The following is a 23877-nucleotide window of genomic DNA, read 5'->3' on the forward strand; positions in this document are numbered from 1 at the left end:
GAAAACAGTGTCTCAATAGACCAATAGTCTTTTTAAACTGAGATAAAAGGATTTAGCATTTTTATAATTTACTCTCTGATCTTGTCAGCAACTATGGTAAGTCACTTTGATATCGTCTATTATTGTAGTGTCAGTATGCCCCTGTTTAATTTGCTGTATGTTGTGTAATCTTTTACACCTGATTTTATTATGGCTGAAAAGATCCTTGCAGCAATTCGTACCCTGGCCATGATGAGATAACAGTTGCACAATTCTTTTGAATATTTCAATTTTAAAGTCTTTGTGAAAATTATTTGGATTACAACTGAACAACAACAACCCAAAAAGCATCAATGCTGAAGTAAAACACAGCAAATGCTGAAAGTCTGGGAAGAAAATACCCAGAAAATTCTGGAAATATTCTGAAAAGCAGGTCTGGCAATATCTGTGGAGAGTGAGTTTTAAAATTACAGGTGGGTGGAAGTATCATGTATTCTGGCAGGTTTCTGATGTACATCATGCATTAGTTCCTGGGCTTTTTATTGCCCTCAAACTGCTTTCTCACTACTACTTAATCTAAGACTGTTTCTGTTGATTCTTCTTTTAAGTGTATACGTATAGGTTTAGATAAGCACTAATTAGGAACGGTATGTATAAACCTTTGCAAAGGTCCGCTTACCATAAATAAAACTGAGACATGTATGACATTGATAAATCTCCTGGCCCCGATGGGCTACATCCTAGAGTTCTGAGGGAGGTGGCTGAGGAAATAGCGGAGGCGTTGGTTGAGATCTTTCAAAAGTCACTGGAGTCAGGGAAAGTCCCGGATGATTGGAAGATTGCAGTTGTAACCCCCTTGTTCAAGAAAGGATCAAGACAAAAGATGGAAAATTATAGGCCAATTAGCTTAACCTCTGTTGTTGGTAAAATTCTAGAATCCATCATTAAGGATGAGGTTTCTAAATTCTTGGAAGAGCAGGGTCGGATTAGAACAAGTCAACATGGATTTAGTAAGGGGAGGTCGTGCCTGACAAACCTGTTGGAATTCTTTGAAGAGGTGACAAGTAGGTTAGACCAGGGAAACGCCGTGGATGTGGTCTATCTAGACTTCCAAAAGGCCTTTGATAAGGTGCCACACGGGAGTCTGCTGAGCAAGGTGAGGGCTCATGGTGTTCGAGGTGAGCTGCTGGTATGGATTGAGGATTGACTGTCTGACAGAAGGCAGAGAGTTGGGATAAAAGGTTCTTTTTTGGAATGGCAGCCGGTGATAAGCGGTGTTCCGGGAGGGTTCAGTGTTGGGGCCGCAGCTGTTCACGTTATATATTAATGATCTGGATGAAGGGACTGGGGGCATTCTAGCGAAGTTTGCCGATGATACAAAGTTAGGCGGACAGGCAGGTAGTACTGAGGAAGTGGGGAGGCTGCAGAAGGACATAGACAGTTTGGGAGAGTGGTCCAGGAAATGGCTGATGGAATTCAATGTGAGCAAATGCGAGGTCTTACACTTTGGAAAAAAGAACACAAGCATGGACTACTTTTGAAACGGTGAGAAAATTCGTAAAGCCAAAGTACAAAGGGATCTGGGAGCGCAAGTCGAGGATTCTCTAAAGATAAACATGCAGGTTGAGTCCATGATTAAGAAAGCGAATGCAATGTTGTCATTTATCTCAAGAGGGTTGGAATATAAAAGCTGCGATGTGCTACTGAGACTTTATAAAGTTCTGGTTAGGCCCCATTTGGAGTACTGTGTCCAGCTTTGGTCCACACACCTCAGGAGGGACATACTGGCACTGTAACGTGTCTAGCGGAGATTCACACGGATGATCCCTGGAATGGCAGGTCTAACATACGAGGAACGGCTGAGGATCCTGGGATTGTATTCATTGGAGTTTAGAAGATTAAGGGGAGATCTAATAGAAACTTACAAGATAATACATGGCTTGGAGAGGGTGGACGCTAGGAAATTGTTTCCGTTAGACGAAGAGACTAGGACCCGTGGACACAGCCTTAGAATTAGAGGGGGTAAATTCAGAACAGAAATGCGGAGACATTTCTTCAGCCAGAGAATGGTGGGCCTGTGGAATTCATTGCCACAGAGTGCAGTGGAGGCCGGGATGCTAAATATCTTCAAGGCAGAGATTGATAAATTTTTGATGTCACAAGGAATTAAGGGCTTACTTCCATTCCTATGTCTTATGGTCTTATATTTCCAACCTGTTATCAGTGTCCTTGAAATCCTGTCGTGCACTAGTGAGTCATCTTTGAAATTTTGGAATGATGCAACACGTATTGAGCCCTGTAAATTATTTCCCATCAAAGGCTTACCAGTTCTCTTTTGATGGGGGGAGAAACAAGGTATTGATTTGGCTTCCAACACCTTTTTTTCAGGTAATGCATTGGACGGTCTTTACTATCCACGTCTGAGTTTTGTCATCTGGAGATTTTGAACTGTATTTCCTATCCACTCAGGCTCAGGTCCTAACATTGATGAAAAAAATCCTGGAGGTATTACCGTGTTCTACCCCCTGGGTGATTTAGCATTCAAACTGTGTCTCTCTCCCTTTAATTCCAGGAGCTTTAATTTTGTTAACATGTCTGTGCCACTTTATTATACTGTTTTTGAAAATTCTTATACAAAATATCAACCATATTTCCTTCATTGCTCTGTTTCATCCCCCAGAAATCTTAGAAGTTAGTTGAACACCAATTGTCTGTAACAAATCCATGTTGACTTTCAATTATTATTCATTCTTGTCCCAGTTATTTTAAAAAGTTTCTTCAGCACTGCTGGTCACTGGGCTTATCCCCTTCTGTCTTTCTGGGAAGAGGGAAATTATGTCTGCAGTACCCCATTCCTTTGGCATATTTAAGAAATGATTTCTATTTCAATTAGACCTGTGATAAGGTTATGGAATAAACATGATTACACTTGAAGTTTGCTTTTATCTTGTATTTACATGAAATCTTGCTGCATCTCAGTAGGCTTCTTTTTTCCCCTTTGATTCAAAGGGACTCTTGAAAAAGAATAAACTCAAATGCAGCTTTGATTGTTGTGTACAGCCTTAATGAAATTACCATCAACTAAGTTAGTAAGGTAGCTATATTAAAAATCAATCCTCTTCATATTTTTAAGTGCATGCATCTTATTTGTGAGTGTATATTCATGTATCTAATTACATTTTTATCAGTATCAATGTAAGGAAAGCTAATGACCTCATTTCTCTAATTTTTCTAGTCTTTGGCTCATGAACTATAATACGCTAAATCACTAACTTTAATTCTTGATTAGATTACTTACAGTGTGGAAACAGGCCCTTCGGCCCAACAAGTCCACACCGACCCGCCGAAGCGCAACCCACCCATACCCCTACATTTACCCCTTTAACCTAACACTACGGGCAATTTAGCGTGGCCAATTCACCTGACCCTGCACATCTTTGGACTGTGGGAGGAAACCGGAGCACCCGGAGGAAACCCACGCAGACACGGGGAGAACGTGCAAACTCCACACAGTCAGTCGCCTGAGTCGGGAATTGAACCCGGGTCTCTGGCGCTGTGAGGCAGTGCTAACCACTGTGCCACCGTGCCGCCCACACGGCACGGTTCATGAGTAAATACAACAGACTGTGACCTTTGGAATTTATCATTGAATCATTGTCCATTCCTTTGCTAGCACCATACATGACATACATCCAGTGTCAGTCACTCTATAGTTTGGTTGCAAGCAATCTGTGATCCAAAACTATAAAGAAAGCAGCAAATGGAGGAATCTGTTGAATTTTTTTGTATGATCAGACCATTTGTACTGGAAATCCATGCCACAGTTGACCACTTCAGAACTGCAGGTAAACTAATGTGGTTGGCTCTTAACTGCCTCTGAAATGGCTCAGCAAGCCACTCAGTTGTATCAAATTTAAGACCACTATGTGTAAGAGCAGAAGTAATCTATTCGCCCTTCAAGTCTGCTCTGCTATTCAATTACATCTTGGCTTATCTCCTAATTGAACTTGACTTTGTTGTTGTATCCCCATAATCCTTTATTCCCTTATTGATTAAAAGTCTGTCCGTTTCAACTTTGAATAGACTCGGTTACCCAGCCTCAACAGTCTTCTGGTAAACAGTTCCACAGCTTCATTACCCACTGAGGGAAGACATTCCTCCTCATCTCTGCCTTAAATATACGACCCCATTTTCTGAGATTATGCCGTCTGGTTCTACAACCTCCCACAAGGGGAAACCATCTCTACCCGGTCAAGCCCCTATAAATCTTGTGTGGTTGTTCTTCTAATCGCCCTTGATTACAGGCCCAACTCACTCAACCTCTCCTGTTGTCGTCCTGTTTCCCTATGCCCTTATCAGTCGAAGCAAACACTCAGAGACACAATATGGCTTTACCTCCTTCAGCTTTGGAGCCCTGGAGGGAGAGAGAATGAACACCCATGTGCACAGACATGAGTTCTTGGTCTTCTCTCGAACAGCAGATTCTTAAGTAATTATATAGTCACTAACAGGGAGCAGCATCCAAATAAAGCAACATCTATATTGATTGGGTGACCATTACAATCAGCGAGCATCAACAGTAAAGACTAAGCCATCTGGCATTACACAATGGATGGTTTTCACCTCGTTAACCCTTTGCCTCCAGCACCTCATTGTATACTGCAAGTTCTTATCTGGTCAAAGACATGCTAGTCATTATGGTGTCAGGTCAAACATGGGCAAGAAAACCTACTCTTGCCATTTACTGCCCTCCAACCAATCTGCTGAATCAGAACTCTTCCATGTTAAACAACCCTTGGGAAAAGGACAGAACGTGGCAACAGTACAGAGCATACTTGAAATGAGGGGCTTCGGTGTCTATTGAGTGACATGGTCACATCACTACTGAATCCAGAGTACCTCAGTACTGCCACTACAGACTGAGCTGGCACCATCCTATAAAATCTGGCATCTAAATTGGGTCTATGGCAAGTGACGAGGAAATCTACACAACGTAATATCCTACTTTATCTCATCCTTACCAGTCTACCTGCTGCAAATGCATCTGTCCATGACCATATTGTTAGATCTGACCACCACATGGTCGTTGTGGAGTCAAAGTCCTCTATTCACATTGAGGATATCCTCCATCATGTTGGGTGGCACTATCACTGTGCTAGATTGGGTAGATTTTGAATAGATGTAGCATCCATGAGGCATCCTGGGTCATCAGCAGCAGAATTGTATTCAATCACAGTCTGTAAGCTATTGCCTGGCATACTCTCTGATCATTTTTAGCTCTGTTTTTTTTTGTTTCCTTTTTTTTTTCATTTTTGGGACTTGGGCATCACTGGCAGACTAGCATTTATTGCCTGCTGTAGTTGTTCTTGTGAAGGTGGTGATTAGCTGCCGTCTTGAACCACCACAGTGCACCTGCTGTATGTTGATCCACCATACCCTTGAGGAGACAATTCCAGGATTTGACTCTGCAATAGTGAGGGAATGGGAATATTTCCAAGTCAGGATAGTGAGTGGCTTAGAGGAGAACTTGGAGGCTGCCTTTTTTCTTCTAAATGGAAATCGTAGGGTTTGGTGAATTTCTAAGGATCCTTGGTGCCAATCAAGCAGGCTGAGCAATGTAAAGCTTGTTGAGTGCTGTTGAAGATGCACTCATCCAGGCAAGTGAGGAGTATTCCTTCACACTCCTGACTTGTGCCTTGCAGATGGTGAATAGGCTTTGGAGAATCAGGAGATGAGTGATTCTCGGCAGTCTTCCGAGCCTCTAACCTCTTGTAGCCACTGTTAATGGAGCAAGTCCAGTTCAGTTTCTGGTGAATGGTAACCCCCCACCAGAATGTTGATAGTGGGGGATTCAGTGATGGTAATGAATTGAATTTATTGTTGCATGTACCGAGGCACAATGAAAAGCTTTGTCTTGCAAGCTATACAGGCAGACCACAGGGTTAAGTAGCACAGATAAATAAAAATAGGTAAACAGCAACAAAAACACAGCAACAACAACACAGCTACAGGTGAATGTTAAGAATTTGAGAGTCCATTCAATATTCTAACAACAGTTGGGTAGAAACTGTTTCAGAAGGGCTGGTGTGTATGTGTGTTCAGGCTTCTGTACCTTCTCCCTGATGGCATTAGTTGTGGCATCGATTTACTTGTCACTTGTCAGTCCAAGTCTGGATATTGTCCAGACCTTGCTGTATTTCAACATGGACTGCTTCAGTATCTAAGGAGTTGCAAATGGTGCTGAATATTGTGCAATAATCAGTGAGCATCTCCACTTCTGACCTTTTGATGGAGGGATTGATGAAGGTGGTTAGGACCAGGACACTACCCTGAGGAACTCCTGCAGAAATGTCCTGGAGCTGAGGTGACTGACCTCTGATAATCATGGTCATCTTCCTAATTGACAGGTATGACTCCAGTCAGCAGGGAGTTTGCCCCCAATACCCATTGATTTCAGTTTTGCTAGGGTTTCTTGATGCCACTGTTGGTCCAATGCAGGCCTGATGTCAAGGACTGTCACTCTCACCTCCCCTCTGGAAGTCCGCTGTTTTGTGCATTTGTGAACCAAGGCTGTAATTGAGTCAGAGGCTGAATGGCCCTTGCGGAACCCAAACTGTTTGTCGTTGAGCAGGTGCTGCTTGATAGCGCTGTTGACTGCATTTTCCATCACTTTACTGATGATCGAGAGTCGACTGATAGGAAGGTAGTTGGCCAGAGTCGCCACTATCACATCATTGGAACCATACTTAAAGCCCAGCTGAAAAGCAGCCAGCCAGGAACTGCCCACTGTATTTGACCATTACTATTCAGAACATGACCCAGAAGGGAAAGCAGACCCTCATTCCCAGAATGTTTTCCAGGAAAAGAAATGTTATTGGCTGTGGGGTGATAATGCTGCTAAAGTGAGCATGGTGAATTGTGGGAGTGCATCTTATTAATTGTTCACTAATCCTCAGTTGTATAGACAGGCTCCAGTGTGGGTTCACTCCCCCCTGTAGTCCTTGTAATGTCAGAAATTGCTTCTTCATATTTAACTAGCTGTGTAACTTTCTTGTTACAAGACTTTGGTTTTGTATTAATTGAATGAGAGAGAGAATATTGTTGATTTGGAATGGGTGCGGAAAAGTATTACAAAAGTGTTACCGAGATTAGAAGTTTTCAGTTATAAGAAGAAGCCAGGTAGGCTGGGAGTTTTTTCATTGCAGCATTAGAGGTTGATGGGTGACCTTATAGAGGTTTATAAAATTGTGAAGCACATGGATAAGGTGAATAGCCACGGTCTTTTCCTCAGAGTAGGAGAGTCCAAAACTAGACGGTGTGAGTTTAAGGTGAGAGGAGAAAGATTTAAGAGATCTAAGGGGCAACTTTTCCACTCAGAGGCTGGTTCATATGGTGAATGAACTGCTAGAGGAAGTGGTGGATGCAGGTACAGTGATAACATTTTAAAAGACATTTGGACAAGTACATGAATATGGTTGGCTTAGAGGGATATGTGTCAAACACTGGCAAATGGAATTCGTTTAGTTTGGGAAATCTGGTCAGCATGGATGAGGAGCTCCAAAAGATCCATGCTGCATGACTCTACGACACTTGGAACACTCTGTAAATTGGGTGTCCATATTTATAGAAGGATGCATTTATCCAGCCTCTCTTCTTAGCTAAACTGCTCCATCTTAGTGAATCTCCTCTGCACCCCCTCCAGTGCAATCACATTGATCTGATCAGAACTGCACTCAGTGCTTCAGCTGTGGCCTAACCAAAGTCCTGTGTAGTTTCAAAATAATTTCACTCCCTATATTCCATGATAAAGGCAAGTGCCTCATGCTATCTTAACCATAGCCTCTAACTGAGATGGACAGAATCACCTCCAGAATCACGGGGAGCAGATGGGAAAGTGAAGTTGAAACGCACAACCAGCTATGATTATTTTGGATAGTGAAGCAGAGTTGACAAGTTCTGTGGTCTTCCACTGCTCCTATATCTTGTGGTGTTATGTTTTTAATTTGCATTTTGGACAGTACTTTGACCTCCTAATGTCTCAAAAAATACTAAGTGATTTTTTTTAACAGCAGAAACTTCACTTGATTTCCATAGTCACTTGCCAGTTCAAGAATGACTGATGCTCTTTATAAATCCTGTACACATTAAAAATTGAAGGGCAAGGGAATTAAATGGGAGCACTTTGCAGGCAATTGCTACATCTTTCATTTCAAAAATAGACTTTGTGGGATATAGTTGAAAGAACATACCACTGCTACTTTTATTTGTGTCAGTCTGAAGCTGTGTTTCCGCTCACAGTTGGTTTTACTTTTAAACCTTATTAAACATCAAAGGAAAGCTGTTAGCTGAAATTGCCACTGAAATGCTCCAAAGTGACAGTCAATTATTTTTAGAACCTGATCTCTTTCCCACCCACCGATTTCACAGAGGGAGTTTCTTTCAAACCCCCGACGGGCTGGATCTGGAATGTCTCACTGGGCCAGTTCGCCACCTTCATTTGGCTTCTTAAGGTCTCTTTTCAGAGGACAAGATAGCAGTGGGGGCTAATCCAGCCAGTTGGGAGCCTGTGATAAGGCCCATCATCAGATGCTGACTGGAATTTTTAGAATAATATGCAAACGAGGGGTAACATAAGAAACAACGTGTCCACACAGTGAGTGATTACAGGGTAGAACTTGCTGCCTGGCAACTTGGTGGAAGCAGGTTCATTTGAGCCATTTAATTTGGCATTGGATTTGGGGAAAAAGCTGATGTATGGCACTAGGTAATTGCACTGGTGCAGGCATGATGGGCCTAATGGCCGCCACCTGCATTGTAATGGCTTTGTGATTCCAGTTTCCTGAGGATGTAGGGAAACTTGCAGCCCTTGGCTGGGTCACCCAGCAGCAGACCAGGGTTCAGGGAGGTTTGGGGTGCTGTGTTCTCCCAGCAGGCTTAATACCTTACCCTCCTGTCCAGTTTCAGGTGCCCTGTTGAGGGTTCTGTGCTCATATCCTTCTGTGCCTCTGTGAACCTCCCTACGTACAACTATGGCCCAGTTGCAGTGACTATTGCCTTCATTTAAAAAAGCTGGAGAGGTCCACCTCAGGGCACCCTTTCCCTCAGTTACCTACAATGACAGTTTGAAGCTGCTCACAGGCTGAAGAACGTCCTCATGATCCTTCAACCCTCATTGAAAACTGCTACCGTCCTTAAATGGAAGGTGAGCTCAACGTCTAGCCACATCCTCCGCTCATTCAGGCAGAATACCGCCTCGTCCTGAAGCCCACAGGGAAAACAAATGTGTTTGCTCCTACCACATTTAGTATGATAGTATCTAATTGATTGGAAAGTGGTCACTCCTTAATATCGGATTCACCAGTTTTAAAAATCCTTCATCCTTTTAAAATGCAGTTAGTGATGACTTCAGGTATTATTCTGATGAGTATAAGACAACTAAATAAATGCAGTTTTTTCATGCTAAATCAATGGTTTGTGAATGAAATGAGTGAGTTTTGCAAATTAGTATTCTCACAGTAAGTGCTGTCCATTAGAGCACTTAATCAGAAATTCAGGGTCATGGGTCAAAGGCTTTGCAGGTTGGCAGATAGAAACTCCTCTGGGGCCTTTGTGCCTGAGTTCCTGCTGTGTCAGCAGAGGAAGCTCTGCTCCTACTCCCAGCAGAGGAAGCTCCGTGACACCAACACGCTCTTAGGAGAATAGAGTTTGTAATTCAAACAGCTGCAGCTAATACTATAAACAGCCCACCATTCACCCACCTTCTAATTGCTTTATGCCTTGTTTAACACATACAATATTTGATCTTAATCTTGAGTTGAAAGAAGAAATGTAAATAGTCCTATTATATTGCAGGGAGACCACATTATGAGAATTTTTGTTTGTCATTTAGGCAATTTTTAATGAACAAGCAAGAAAAGCTGTTCTCATGATGACACCGATGTGGTTTTATATGAAAGATGCAAGGGGCTTGTGAAGGGCTGTCATGTAGAGTCCTGATGACCTAGAAACCAGTGCCTCTGGGAGTGTTGCAATTGGGAGTAATCAATTTTTGCAAAAATAAATTGGTTGGGGTTTTGAGGGTAGTGAACTTGCAGAGCTACAACAAAGACGGGCAATGTGTGAGGGTTAGTTCTGCAACAAAGTTAACCAAGCTGTTTTACATGGGAAAACCCACTCAAGATCTTTCTCTTGTTTGGAGGGCCAGTGAGCAAATTCTGGAAAAAATAAGGTTTTAAAGAACAGTAAACATAAACTTCATGAAAAAAATAGCAAAGCGATAACTTGATCATTGAGACCATTAGAAATGGGGACAGGAGTAGACCACTCGGCCCCTCGTACCTGCTCTGCCATTCAATAGGATCATGGCTGTTCTGAGATTTTTCATATCCATTTTCCTGCCCTTTGCCCAGAACCACTGATTTCCCTACAGATCAAAGATCAATCTGTCTCAGCCTTAAATATACACAACGACTCTGGTCCTTCAGCTCTCTGTAACAAGGAGTTCCAAAGACATTCTCTGAGAGAAGAAATTCCTTCTCATCTCAGTCTTAAATTGGTGCCCCTTTCTTCTGAGACTATGCCCTCTGGTCCTAGATTCTCCCACGAGGGGAAACATCCTCTCAGAATTCACTCTATCAAGCCCCTTAAGAATCTTGTGTTTTTCAATGAAATCACCTCTCATTCTTCTAAACTCCAGTGAGTAGAGACGTATCCTGTTTAACCTTTGCTCGTAGGACAATCCCTTCATATCAGGGGTCATCCTTGTGAACCTTTCCTAAAATACCTCCAATGAAATGATATCTTTCCTTATATTAGGGGACTAAAACTACTCTCGGTACTCCAAATGTGGTCTCACCAGCACCTTGGACAATTGAAGTAAAACTTTCCTACTTTTATATTCCAACCTCCTTGAAATAAGAGCCACCATTCCATTAGTATTCCTAATTACCTACTGTAATCTGTGTGCTAGCTTTCTGCCTTTCAGAAACAAGTATCCCTAAGTCCCTTTGTGTTACAGCTTTCTGCAATGTTTCTCCATTTAATTAATATTCTGTTCTTTTGTTCAAAATTAACAACTCCACATTTTCCCACATTATACTCCATTTGTCAAATTTTTGCCCACTGTCAGTATCTGTCTGGGCAGTATTTATATCCTCCTCATTACCTCCCTTTCCACTTTTTTTGTATTGTCTACAAATTTGGCTATAGTACATTTGTTTCCTTCCACCACGTCATTAATATATATCATAAACAAGTGTTATCGCAGCACTGGTCCCTGTGGAATCCACTGATTATAGGTTCCCAATCAGAGAGAGAATCTCTTCTTCCCACCTGTTTTTTTTCCCCATGAGCTAATACTGTGCATGCCTTCTATATAACGTCCAGCACTTATCTTATGACTTACACTTCTGCGAAGTGCCTTCTGGAAGACCAAATACAAAATATCTACTGGCTCCCCTCTATCCACTCTGAGACTTGCTCGAAAAACTCTAATAAATTAGTCCAAGACAATTTCCTTTTCATGGAATCATGTTGACTCTGCTTGATTAGGTTATCATTTTCCAGTGTACTACCATTACCTCACCAATAGATTAAATGAATAATTAACATAATGACGGTTTGAAAAGTGTCCATCAGTAAAGCTAACCAATAAAACATTGTTTGCTGTTAGTTTTGCAGAGCTCTGGAGAGAGCGAGAGAGAGAAAAAAATCCAAACCTTGATCACTGGGGATGTGGGGGGAGGGGGCGAGAGCCTAGTGAAGGACTGGGTTTTATTAACATTGATAATGAAACCTTGAGAGTACCTTTAAGTGGAACTAGCACCAGTGTCAGATACTAGAGGGAAATAAATGAATGCTCCAGGAGGAAAAGAAAATGCAACTTGGAGCGCAGGATGACTTTTTTCAAATTATAAATTGATTTGAAAACCCAAAGGAATTGATTTTAGTTGGGTTTAAAGCTGCGCAGAACTAAATCTGGTAAGCTATTAATTCCTTTGGAAGGACAAAAGACAAAGTCCTCACTTTCTCCTAGAAGGACAATACTACAGAAAAGTTCAGCTGTCTGAGAGCAAGCCCTATTGATTTGACATTATCCGAGAATTAAAAGCAGAAGAATAATCTCAGATGTGAGTCAGAAAGAAGCAGTCACAAAGGACGTAACTACTAGACTTCAGTTCTTTCAATGCCATTTCAAAGACAGTGTGGGAGTTGCAAGGAAAAGGAGAAGAGGCAGCCTTTGAAGGCAGCATAACTTTAACAGCTATTGTTAGCTGCACCACACCAGAGTGTGCTATATCTCTGGTTGATGCATTTGCTTTTACACTTGGGTGACTGAAGCAAGAGTCATAGAGATGTCCAGCATGGAAACCGACCCTTTGGTCCAACTCGTCCATGCCGACCAGACATCCCAATCCAATCCAGTCCCACCTACCAGCACCCAGCCCACATCCCTCCAAATCCCCCCATTCATATAGCCAGCCAGATGTCCTCCAAATGCAAGTTGTCCATATATTGTACCTTTTTTGCCAGAAAACAAAAGATTGTAGAGACTGCTGATCTTTATTATGCTTCCTCAGCGCGACCCTGACCAAGATGTTCCTGCCTAGCCTGAGAACTAAGGTTGACTAATTATTGTCATCCTCATGCTAACAAAACCCAACAAGTCAGCACCCTTATCACAAGCTGCATAAATTAATGTCCCTTTTCTCCAGTCTGCTTCTTGATTCCTACTTACTCTAATGTGCAAAAAGAAAACCTTCCTTTCAGCAATGTTTGAGTTTTGTAGTACCAAGGCACAAGTCACAATCATGATGGAATACTCCATTTACACTCAAGTTCAACACTAACCAGCAGGCTGAAGGAGTTTGATTAGTTGTAGGAGATCACTCCCTCTTTTTGCTCCATGTAATGAAATTACCTTCTTTATTGAGAATAAATTGAACATCTTGTTACAATGCACAGACAGAACCTTTTATTTTTGGAGAAAAGCTTTTCTCTTGGTAAAATTTCTGATACTGCTGAAAATGTGTTGCTGGAAAAGCGCAGCAGGTCAGGCAGCATCCAAGGAACAGCAGAATCGACGTTTCGGGCATAAGCCCTTCTTCAGGAATGAGGAAAGTGTGTCCAGCAGGCTAAGATAAAAGGTAGGGAGGAGGGGCTTTGGAAATGCGATAGGTGGAGGGAGGTCAAAGTGAGGGTGATAGGCCGGAGTAGGGTGGGGGCGGAGAGGTCAGGAAGATGATTGCAGGTTAGGAAGGCGGTGCTGAGTTCGAGGGATTTGACTGAGACAAGGTGGGGAGAGGGGAAATGAGGAAACTGGTGAACTCAGATTTCTCCAATTTCCTCATTTCCCCTCCCCCCACCTTGTAATGGGCTAAGTAAGAAAAAAAGCAAGACTCTTGGATATCAGGATCCCAAATGACATCGCACTCCTAGAGCAAAGGAAATGGGAAGGAAAAGAACCAAAACCGCATTAGGGGTTACAATATAAAATTACTTCAAATGAGTCCAGAAGGCAGCAAAGTTGGATCCCATGATTGTGTTTGACCTTCATAGGAACACTGCGAGAGGTCGGGGCAGAGAGTGACTGGGACCAGCATCACCAATCAGAGTGACTGAAAAGCTCAGACCCAGGTTCGCTGACTGAGATTCTCCACACTCTGCATTTTTATCACAGACATTTTCTTCTGTGATTTTGAACCACAAATGCAGCATAAGTTTACAAACAAGACACCTTTCATATTTTGTATGGAATAATTCTAGAATTTCTACTGGAATCAAAAAAGATTAAGTTTCTATTGCTGACTGTGCAATGGACCATATCTCATCAACTGAATAATACACATCTTGCCAAAGGTTAATTGTGTGGACATGCTTTTTGAAGGTGTCTGGCATCAAAGGTTTTTAAGAAAGAGAAATGACATCTAGGGTCCGCATTTCTGTGATTGATTTTTGTTTTAGTCGTCACTATTATTCTCAAAACTGTGCCTCACCTTAATAGTTTCACCATTGTAACTTACTCCACAGCCAAGATTTGGTGCTCTTTGTGTGAAGTGTGATTCCCAGAGATGACTAAACCATACAGACACACACCCTCAATACCGGCAACAGGAAAGCTGCTAGATCGAACTCTGAACAGCCATTGCAGAGCTGTCTAGTGGGTTTCTGTGTCAGGTGCCTCAGCACTGATATCATGGCCTTCTGATCAGCCTCTTGGGAATGGGAGATCATTGTAGGCGACCCAGGCTGCACAGCAATAAGGGCTGCAATAGTGAGGAGGTCTATCGATATGTTTTATACTGAGAGAGGGATTTGAGGCAAGGTGGGATGGTTTTCTTCCCATCCATGCTGCCATTTAGCCCCTGACTGGAGCTTATGGAAGTTCACTCAATACACAATCTTGTGGTCAAGCTGCTCTGGTTTTCATACCAGGAAGGCAATGGGCACTGGTGGCAGCTTGGGGCCCTTTTAGATGTGCATTAATTGACCACTTGAGAACTTTTAATCGGTGGCATGTTAGAGAGGGCTCCCATTCCTCTGTTGAGCCAGGGATTTTTTTGTCTGTGCTGCATTGCTTACTCTTCCTGTCACCTCCCCCACTCCACCCCACCCAGACAGAGGACACTCCTGCCCTGTGTGCCTATTAGCCTTTTGAAGTTATACTTGCCTGCATCTCCATCCTCTGCAGAACAGGTTTGAAAGGCCGAATGGCCTACAGCTGCTCCTGTTTACCCTTCCTGTACTAGCTCTTGCTCTATGCTTTTTGGTCTACTTTGGGGAACTTTGAGCTTATTCTTCCCAAATAACTCCTCTTTTTAAATTTCCTGACTCATGAAGTACCATCTTTTTGTTGACTGCAGTCTCCCCAGCGCATTAGTGTTCTTCTTCAATTAGGTATTCTTCCTTATGGAACCATAATTGTCACAGCATCCTAACTTGTGTACATATCACTGTTATATCCTCAAGACCAACCCACCTTGATGAAGCAACTTCATGACAAGGAATGCAACGGTACAAACTGTAGCTTCCCCACCCATCCACCACCAATTTTCCAGGAACGCATGGAATCAGCATTAAGTGCAGCTTGCAACCTTCCCAAAGACTAGGTAAGCAAAGGAAATCATAATGAATGAAGAAGTCCAAAGGAATAGAGGGACCTTGAAGTGCACAGCCACAATCTTGGCAAAGTGGCCGGACAGATGGATGGCCGTGAAGGTATATGTGAGACCTCAGTTTCTTAGACGAAGCATAGAACACAAGACCTGGGAATGTCTGACCGAACATTATAAATACTCGTCGATTTTCAGCAATGCTACCTAATACATGTGCTTGCGACATTATAAAAAAGTATTTAAAGTGCCATAACCTACAAGACCACTGACCTAAAACTGGGAAGTGAGATGAGGCTGGATGGCTGCTTATCAGCTAGCAGTCTCAGTGGGCTGAATTGCCTCCTTCCATGCTGTACATTTCTGAGAAGATTGTCAAAAGTCTCATTAGCCGAGACTTTGTTATTGTTCCTTTGTTTCTGGTGCGCGGCCGGTTTCTTGTTATTCGCAATGTCTATGATTTTGGTGACCTCTACCAAGAATTTTTTATTTGATCACTTTGTCCAAGACCTCAGTTTTTGTAAAAAGAAAGCTAGCATTTATAAAGGATGTTGGGTTTTTTTCTGATCCCAATGGTTTATCAGACAATGATATAATTTAAAAATACATTTACTGTTACATAAGCAAATGCAGCAATTTATGTGCAGCAAGCTCCTACAAACACCAGATAAACAGATGGTCAAAAAGTCTGTGTTTGTTCATGTTGAAATAGGAATGTTTTCTAGAACGTGATACGTTGTGCCTGCTGGAAGCAGAATGTTTGCTTTTAATCCCATTCGCATTTTATTCATTAATTTATCCAATGCATTTGACTGTATTTCTAGATATTAAGAATAAAGAACAAATATTAATGTAATCTTGGTTCCTATAGTCTCAGCTGTCATTCCTTCCAGGCTTGTTGTACATTCTGAGAATTTTTTGTCACTCAATGCTTGTATCATTTAATTAAACATAGTGGCTCCATATTCAGAACTATCAATAAGGTTTGTCAGCAGTTTGGTAAAACTGTGCATTATTGTTTGCTTTTGTGCCCTGAGAGGTGGAAACTTGGTCAACACCCTCTTCTTTAATCTGTAAAACCGCCTAGATTCAATTTCAAGCGATAGATGCAAGTTTCAAAACAGAAACACTGAAGTATTTTCAACTAAATTGGCAAGCTGTCTCTGAGTGTGCAAGGATGAACAATGTTGGAGATAGCAGTGTCTCACTGGCTCGGGACAAGTTTGGCAGTATTTCCCCTTTCAAAAAAAATTCCACAAAAGCTTACAGTATAATGAGCTAGATAAATCTGTTGAACTGAATCCAAAAAACAAAAAAAGATGCTTTGCCTCCAGTTATAAGCATAAAGTCACTCCAAACAGAACTCCAGGATGGTTGTCTTTTGAAAAGATTGATAGACAGTTGCCAAGCTGTCTTGAAAAGGAGAAGCAGAGAAATGAGATTTTATTCTGCGCAAATTTTTCATTTATTTTGTGCAGTCTTATTTTAATTCTGTTGGAGACAGATGCATTTGCGTATACAACTGTTATCAGGAATAGTTGTTCTACCAGAAGTAATACTGCCCAGAAAAGAAGCAGTCACATTTTGATCCAGTTACACGTATTTTTGTCATTTTTGTTCAGAGGTTTAAATGTTGTATGCAGTCTTTAATGTCTTTCATCTCGTCAAAAGCACTTTACAGCCAATGATATATCTTAGATTTATTAGTCACTTCATTCCCTACAACATTGAACTGCATAGCAAGCTTCCACAAACAGTAATGTGACAAAGGACAGATTCCGTTTTAATGACGATTGTGGGATGAAGGCTGAAAGTTAATAATTAAGAGGCAAAACCATGTTCTATGTTCATTTTGTAATTTATTTTCCCCAGGAGGCCATGGGAAGTCCAATGTCACATCGGCTTTTCGTGACTCGTGTCCTTCAGGACTTTGAAAGTGATACCTTCTTACCGGAGATCAACTTAAATCAGTTCAAACTCCTTCCTAAGTAAGTCATTCTGTTGCAAAATTCTGCTACTGAATAGTTTATAACAGATCTCTTCCTTAAATTAGGCAATTGCTGTTGGAGCGCTGTTCAGAAAACTACGTGACAGAAATTTACAATTCACAACTAAGACACAATTCAATATTCAACCTGAACAGTTCTCGATTATAGTTATAAAGATACAATGAATGATTTGAAGTTCAGCTTAAGGTAGAAGTAACATTGGGGCTAAGGAAGTCTTTCTGCATTTTGCGGCCTTTTCAATCTGCCGATTTCCATGCTTGCTAACAAGTGTCATTTCAGAATTTAATACCTGGGAAATGCCACAACACTAAATGCTTTAAGGTGCTTGTTTAATCATGCTGTGCTTCTTAACTAGGGTTCTTCAGATCAAATATAAGAGAATGGGCGAATGGGGATGAGGGGGTTGTCTTATGATGAGAGGCCTAAGTTGGGCCTAAACATGCTGCAGTTTGTAATAAGGAGAGGTGATCTCACTGGAACATACAAGATTCTGAAGGGATTTGACTGGGTAGATTCTGAGAGATTGTGTCGCCTGGCTGGGGAGCCTAGAACACCAGATCTCAGACTCAATAAAGGAATGGCACTTTTAAGACTGAGATGAAGGATAATGTCTTAACTGAAAAGTTTGTGAATTTTTGGTATTCTCTGTGCCAGTGGATTGTGGATTGGCCATTATTGAATATGTTTAATGCTCAGATAGACAGATTTTTAGTCTCTTGGGGAATTTAGGAAAATGGGGAGTGAGCAGTGAAATGCAATTGCAGACTCGGGTCAGAATCAAAGGTGGAGCATTCTTGCCGGGCAGGGTACTCTTATTTCTTTTGTTCTTATGAGGTAGAGCGTGGGGAAATGGGTAGGGCCCAGCTTTTCTGCACAGTTGGTGCAACTGCACTCTGAGGCGTATTCTGTGAGGAAGCGAGTGAAACCATGGGGCTTCACTGTGGATAACTAGTGCAAGAATGTTCCTACTGTTGAGTGGAGAGGGAACAGAAATTGATGAAAAAAAAAGACTTTTCAACTGAAAGCTTTAGTCTATGAGATACATTACCAGTAGTGGTCATTGATGTAGAAATTATAAGATTATTTAAAATGGAATACATAATTGAAAGAATCTGGAAAGAGGGGAATGTGAGGAGAGTGAGCATGCTAGCACTAAGAGTTAAATTACTTCTTTCTATACTATAATTTCTATTCACTGAAAACCATTTCTATTAAGATGGAGACCAGAAAGTGGTGGTAGCAATGAAAATAAAAAATGCTGGAAATCACAGCGGGTCAGGCAGCATCACCTGATGAAGGAGCGACGCTCCAAAAACTAGTGTGCTTCCAATTAAACCTATTGGACTATAACCTGGTATTGTGTGATTTTTAACTTTGTACATCCCAGTCCAACACCAACATCTCCAAATCTGCCCATTTGAGCATTCTCTCAATTTGGATCTGTCAGTTTGTACTGCCTGGTTTTAAAGTCTGAGATGTTGTGATTGAGATTGAGTTCAGAGTTGTCACCTTTTGATCATTGGTGAGTATCTAAAGGAGAAAGATTTGATCAGGCTGCTCAACATTGTTTTGACTGCTAATCCCATTACTTAAGATAAACATCAAGAGGTTAGATAATTACTTTTTTTATTGTTGATAACATATCTGAACTTAACACCAATGGCAGACTGTCAATGAATGGGGAAATCTGAGGGTTTAATTGAATAATTTCAGAATGTTACAGTTACTTTAGAATAAAAGTTTCTACCATCCTTCATTTTTCCATCCCCCTACCTTTGATTTCCCACTGCCTGTAAATTCTTCTGGGCCTTTGAACTTCTTATTCTTCACCATTTCTTTCTATCATAATCTCCATTTGTGAGCTATACCTAGGGCTTCCACTTTTGATTGGAAGTACTCCAGGACAGTTTAATTATGTGACATGACCATGTGATATCCGGTCTCAGGTTACCAGGTCACATGACCAATGTGACTTCTGCCTGCATTTCTTTATCAGTCGGCTCACCAGTTGTTGAGTGGTCTCAGTGTTGTTTGAAAGTATGAATGAGAGTACAGCCCAGAAGTATTGGCTATGTTAGGATTGTTTCTCATTGAATTGGCAGTCTCATTGAGTTCACAGGATAATTACTGATAGCAATTGGAACAATGTTATGTTGATACAGTAGAGGGAGCGATGTACGTTTCACTGTCGTACCTGATCTATGAGCGCTCAGTGTTGAGACAAATCCAAGAAGTGAAGGTGTTTCCACCACCCTATGCTAACATTCACATCTTGAAAATAAAACAGAACTGGTTCCCTGAATTCAGAAAAGAACCTAAGAGGTAATCTTGATCAATTTTTTTCTGAAATGTAATTTGTTCTGGTAGAGGTTGTCTCTCTAAGACGGGGACAGTTGTATTGCTTTGTTTGCATGAATTGAGATTGTAGACAAGTTGCGAATGGTTAGTTGGCTTCCCTTTTGAAGTCTACACTTTTTTTTTATTTTGTAAAGCTTTAAATTGTCATGAATCAAGCTGAATTATCTTTGTGTTTTTACACAGATTCCCTGATGTTCCTGCTGATGTTCAGGAAGACAATGGGATCCAATATAAATTTGAGGTGTATGAAAGGATTGCACAAGCCGAGCTAAAGAAATTCTAGACACGTGGATTTTTAAATTTTGTTTCTGAAATGTCTAAAGTTTGAACTATGTGATCTGGCCTTCACAATGGAATGTATTTATAAGGAAGAATCTCAATCAAGAAATTAATCATTCTGAAGAGCACTGTGGTAATGATAACCATCATCAGATCCCATACCATGAACATCTTGGGGAGGCACTATATGAAACTCACTTGATCCAGGTGTGGCTCAACTAACACTGACAAAGCTCAACACCAACTAAGCTAAAATAGTGTGCTTGGTCTGAGCACCAGACCTCCAAGGTCAGCAGGAACACTGGAATATCACTTCAAGTTCCAATGGGTCAGATTAAATTTCGTCCCTAGTTTGGGAAGCAAATCATTGAAATATTTGGGAATATGGCAACCGTGGTTAGTAAATGAGCTATTGTGCTATTAAATGTGTTTTGCAAAATTAGTTACTGAATGTAATTTATCGGGCAAATCATTGATGATAAAGACATTGGAGGCCTCTCCCAGTCGTTTATTTTGTTATTATGATAGACAGTACTAGCAAGGCTACATTTGTCAATCATAGTTCCATACACAAAGTGGTGGTGGGCATCTTCTTTTCACTGCTACACTCCTTAGGATATTGGTGCAGATGCAATGATATAAGGTAGAGAATTCCAAATTACTGGGTTTCCTTTTACAACAGTGACTAACAGTTTGTGATATTCTGAGGCCACAGAACTCTAATTACAATTCATATCTTTCTTGTAGTTTTTTGGCATTTAATTTTATTTTCTCACATCGCTCTTATTGGTCCTTTACTGGTGGCTGCTGGATTCAAGGTCAGGAACTGGGGATCTGGTGCCTCTTTGGCTAAGGCACAGCGCCCTTCTTTTCACAACAAAAGAGCCCACGGTCTCAGTATTCCAGCATGCGGTTGTGATTTTAACCCTGACTAGGAATTTGTATAGATGAAGCACAACTTCTACTGCTTTGAAATATTAATACTTTAAATATAAACAGCATTGTTCTATTAACCTTTTTTGATTGTTTTCTGTACTTCATCATGACACTTGAATTATGTATATGGAACTGCCCACAACTAGCCATCCATTTTTCCAGCCAAATTCCTAACCACATCAATAACTTACTTCCAGTTAAATCACTTCTACTTTTATCAGCCTTTTTTTATGAGAGAGTTTTACAGTGCTGTCCAGAAGTCCATATAAATAATATCCTCTATCCACTCATTTCTGTTCAATTAGTTAACAGGCATAGCAACCCACTGCAGTCTTCTCAAATGTACATCCTCTTCTATGCAGGAATTGCAGGATGCTTCTTGTATCATGGAGTAATAAGTGCAGTTTGTTGGAAGAACCAGCGGCAGATGGGGTCACTGCTATGCATCTGGGATAACAAATTTCTACCCTTTGGCCGATTTCTGACTTTTTCCTCTAAAATCTGATGTTTTATGAATCCATCTGCAGTCTCCCTGCCAGAGTTTGTTTTTAAAAATTGCTGTCATGAAAACTTCATCTGTGAGAACAGGAATTCCCTGCAGGTTTGTGGTGGGTCAGCGGAGGAGATTCCGAGCAGCTGTTCCGATCTCCGATTCTTCCTGTCTCTTATGCTTGCTGCTCCTCCAGTGACAGTGTCTATTTGGACCAGCAATCGAGGGAAGGAGAAAGGGAGGCCATGTTTGACAGAGTTGGAGTAGGTATTCTAGATGATAATTTAAGAAAGGAAAAATAAGAGGTGACCACAACATGGTGAGAATATTTGGTCAAGGAAAATATATAGCAGATACTAGCTATGAATGTTTTTTTTGAATTACCACAGGTGACACACTGGCTCAGTGGTTAGCTGCTGCCTCAACACCAGAGGCCTGGATTCGATTCCTATGTGACTGTGAATCTTGGACATCCTCCCAGTGTCTGCATGGGTTTCCTTTTAGGTGCTCCGATTTCCTCCCACAGTCCATGATGGTGTGCAGGCTAAGTGGAGTGGCAATGCTAAATTACCCACAGTGCTCAGGCTAGATGGATTAGCCATGGGAAATACAGGGATACAATTGAGGGGGGAAGAGGGTGTGAATCTGGGTGAGATGATCTTCGGAGGGTCAGTGTGGACTCAGTAGACCAATTGGCCTGCTTCCACATTGTAGAGATTCTGTGGACATGACTAGGGAGAAGGAACACTGGAGAGTAAATGTCCATTTTCCCCTTCGGATTACAAACTTTCCTGATGAGAGTTTTCTTGGGATGCTCAGTTTAACTGTGCCTCACTTGTTGTCAAGGTCTAGTGTGTTGGGAAGCCTCTCTCTGTCTCACCCTTTGACAGTCGGGTCTGTTGCTGGTTGCCATGATGGCACTGGACCTGAAAGATGAGCCCTCCCCCTTGTCCTACTGCCAAAGCATGGCCTGAGGAAATTCTGCTTCCTACGCCACCCGCTGGCGCTCTATGGCCCTGCTGAAGGTGAAGGCCATTGTTACCCTGCTAACACCAAGGTGATCTGAAGCAGCAATCACCACCATGTGGTGGGCCTTCCTGCCCTTCTCCATTGAAGCTTCCTTTGCTGAGCCTCTTTATGATCCTGTGAAGAACTATCCATTCCTTGTGATCTGTCTTCTGCCATTGTGGTCTCACAAAGTAAATGTATAGAGTTTGGGGAGAGGTGCTCCTCACATCCATTCACTCCTCAGTAACATCTCTGTTAGAACTGCACTTCAGTAACTATGGGCTCTCTCTTTCTGTCCCTCCCTTTCTTTCTCTGTCCTTTCCTGCTTCTCTCCTCTCGCTCGCGCTCTCTCTCTCTCTCGCTCACTCGCTCGCTCTCTCTCCCTCACACTCACACACACACCCCCATTCTTCCCTTCCCTCCTCAGTTGATCACTGTCATTCCACACTCTACCCCCAACACACTCACACCACAGGATCATGGGATGCTTCTGAAAGATTTGTGTTCTATATTTTTGTAATAAAGTAGCTGAAACTCAGGATCCTAGGCAGGGTCAACAGCTATTACATTTGGGTTTCAGAAATGAGGCTACCTGCATTAATCTCAGTGCTTTTTCACTTACAGCCACTTGAAATGTCAGCATGTCACCACAGATCTTCGAAAGTGCTGTCATTTTCCAATGCCTTGCACTGCAGTAACCTTGTCGCTTTGTGCTATAAAATGTACATAATTTCTTGTCACAGAATGTTTTCAGATTTTTTTTTGTGTCTGGCAGTTCACCTCCCTGATGCATCTAGCTATTAAGATAGCAGCTTTCTCAAGTTAATTACCTCAGCAGCTTAAGAATGTGCACGGAAATAGGTCATACTTGTTAGCCTTGTTCCTAGCTCCTTTAAATCTGCCTGCAGGATCCTATTTTCTTTAACCCTACATGATTGCCTTTGATGTGGACCATGATCACTGCTGTTTACCCTAATCCTATAAAGTACTCTGCAGCTGCTATGAAAGGAACATTTGACTATACAAAGCCATGCTGCCTATCACTAATAAATCCATATTTTTCCAACTATGAGTAAATCCTAAGAATCTTCTACAATAATTTCCCTACTACTGATGTATGGCTCACCAGCCTGTAATTTCCCAGATTATCCCTGTTACTGTTCTTAAGTAGAGGAAAAACGACTGTTCCCCAGTCCTCTGGGAACTCTCTTGTGCCTGTAGAGGATACAAAGATTTTGTACAAGGCCTGAGCAGTTTCCTCACCTGCCTTCCTCAGCATTCTGGGATCGATCCCACCACTACCTGGGGACCTGTCCACATTAATGCTTTCCAAGATACCCCATACCTTTTTTATGTTGCTGTGACTTAGAATATCAACAAACCCTTCCCAAAACTTATGATCCACATTGTCCTCCTTTGTGATTACTGATGCAGTGCTCATTCCACTTCCTCTGGCTGCATACATAAATTCCCTCCTTTGTCCTTGAGGTGGCCTACCCTTTCCCTAGCCATCTTCTTGCTTCTTATACAGTTGGTTTTGATGTAACGTCATAGTTCTGCTCTCTTGCAATCTCGTGTTATAGGAAAATTGGGCAATACTTGCACCATTTAAACGAATGGGGCCAGAATGACATTATAGCCAGTGCAAGTAAGGAAAGTTCAAGTTCTACAAATAATGGTCTAAATTCTTCAACTGTGTTAAAGCCAA

General features: G+C 41.7%; 1 protein-coding gene across 1 annotated transcript in view; it reads left to right on the forward strand.

Moving 5' to 3' along the window:
• Positions 1-20233, forward strand: part of dhfr (dihydrofolate reductase) — a 47302-nt gene extending 27069 nt beyond the window's left edge. The window contains exons 5-6 of the mRNA XM_043708196.2: positions 16962-17077; positions 19640-20233. Coding sequence (XP_043564131.2) covers positions 16962-17077; positions 19640-19739 — 216 coding nt within the window. The 3' untranslated portion in view covers positions 19740-20233. The remainder of the gene's footprint in view (positions 1-16961; positions 17078-19639) is intronic.
• The last annotated feature ends 3644 nt before the right edge of the window (positions 20234-23877 follow it).

This window comes from Chiloscyllium plagiosum, unplaced genomic scaffold (genome assembly GCF_037043375.1).
Source record: "Chiloscyllium plagiosum isolate Xiang-an unplaced genomic scaffold, Cpla_swu_hap1 HiC_scaffold_2, whole genome shotgun sequence".
Classification (NCBI taxonomy): domain Eukaryota; kingdom Metazoa; phylum Chordata; class Chondrichthyes; order Orectolobiformes; family Hemiscylliidae; genus Chiloscyllium; species Chiloscyllium plagiosum.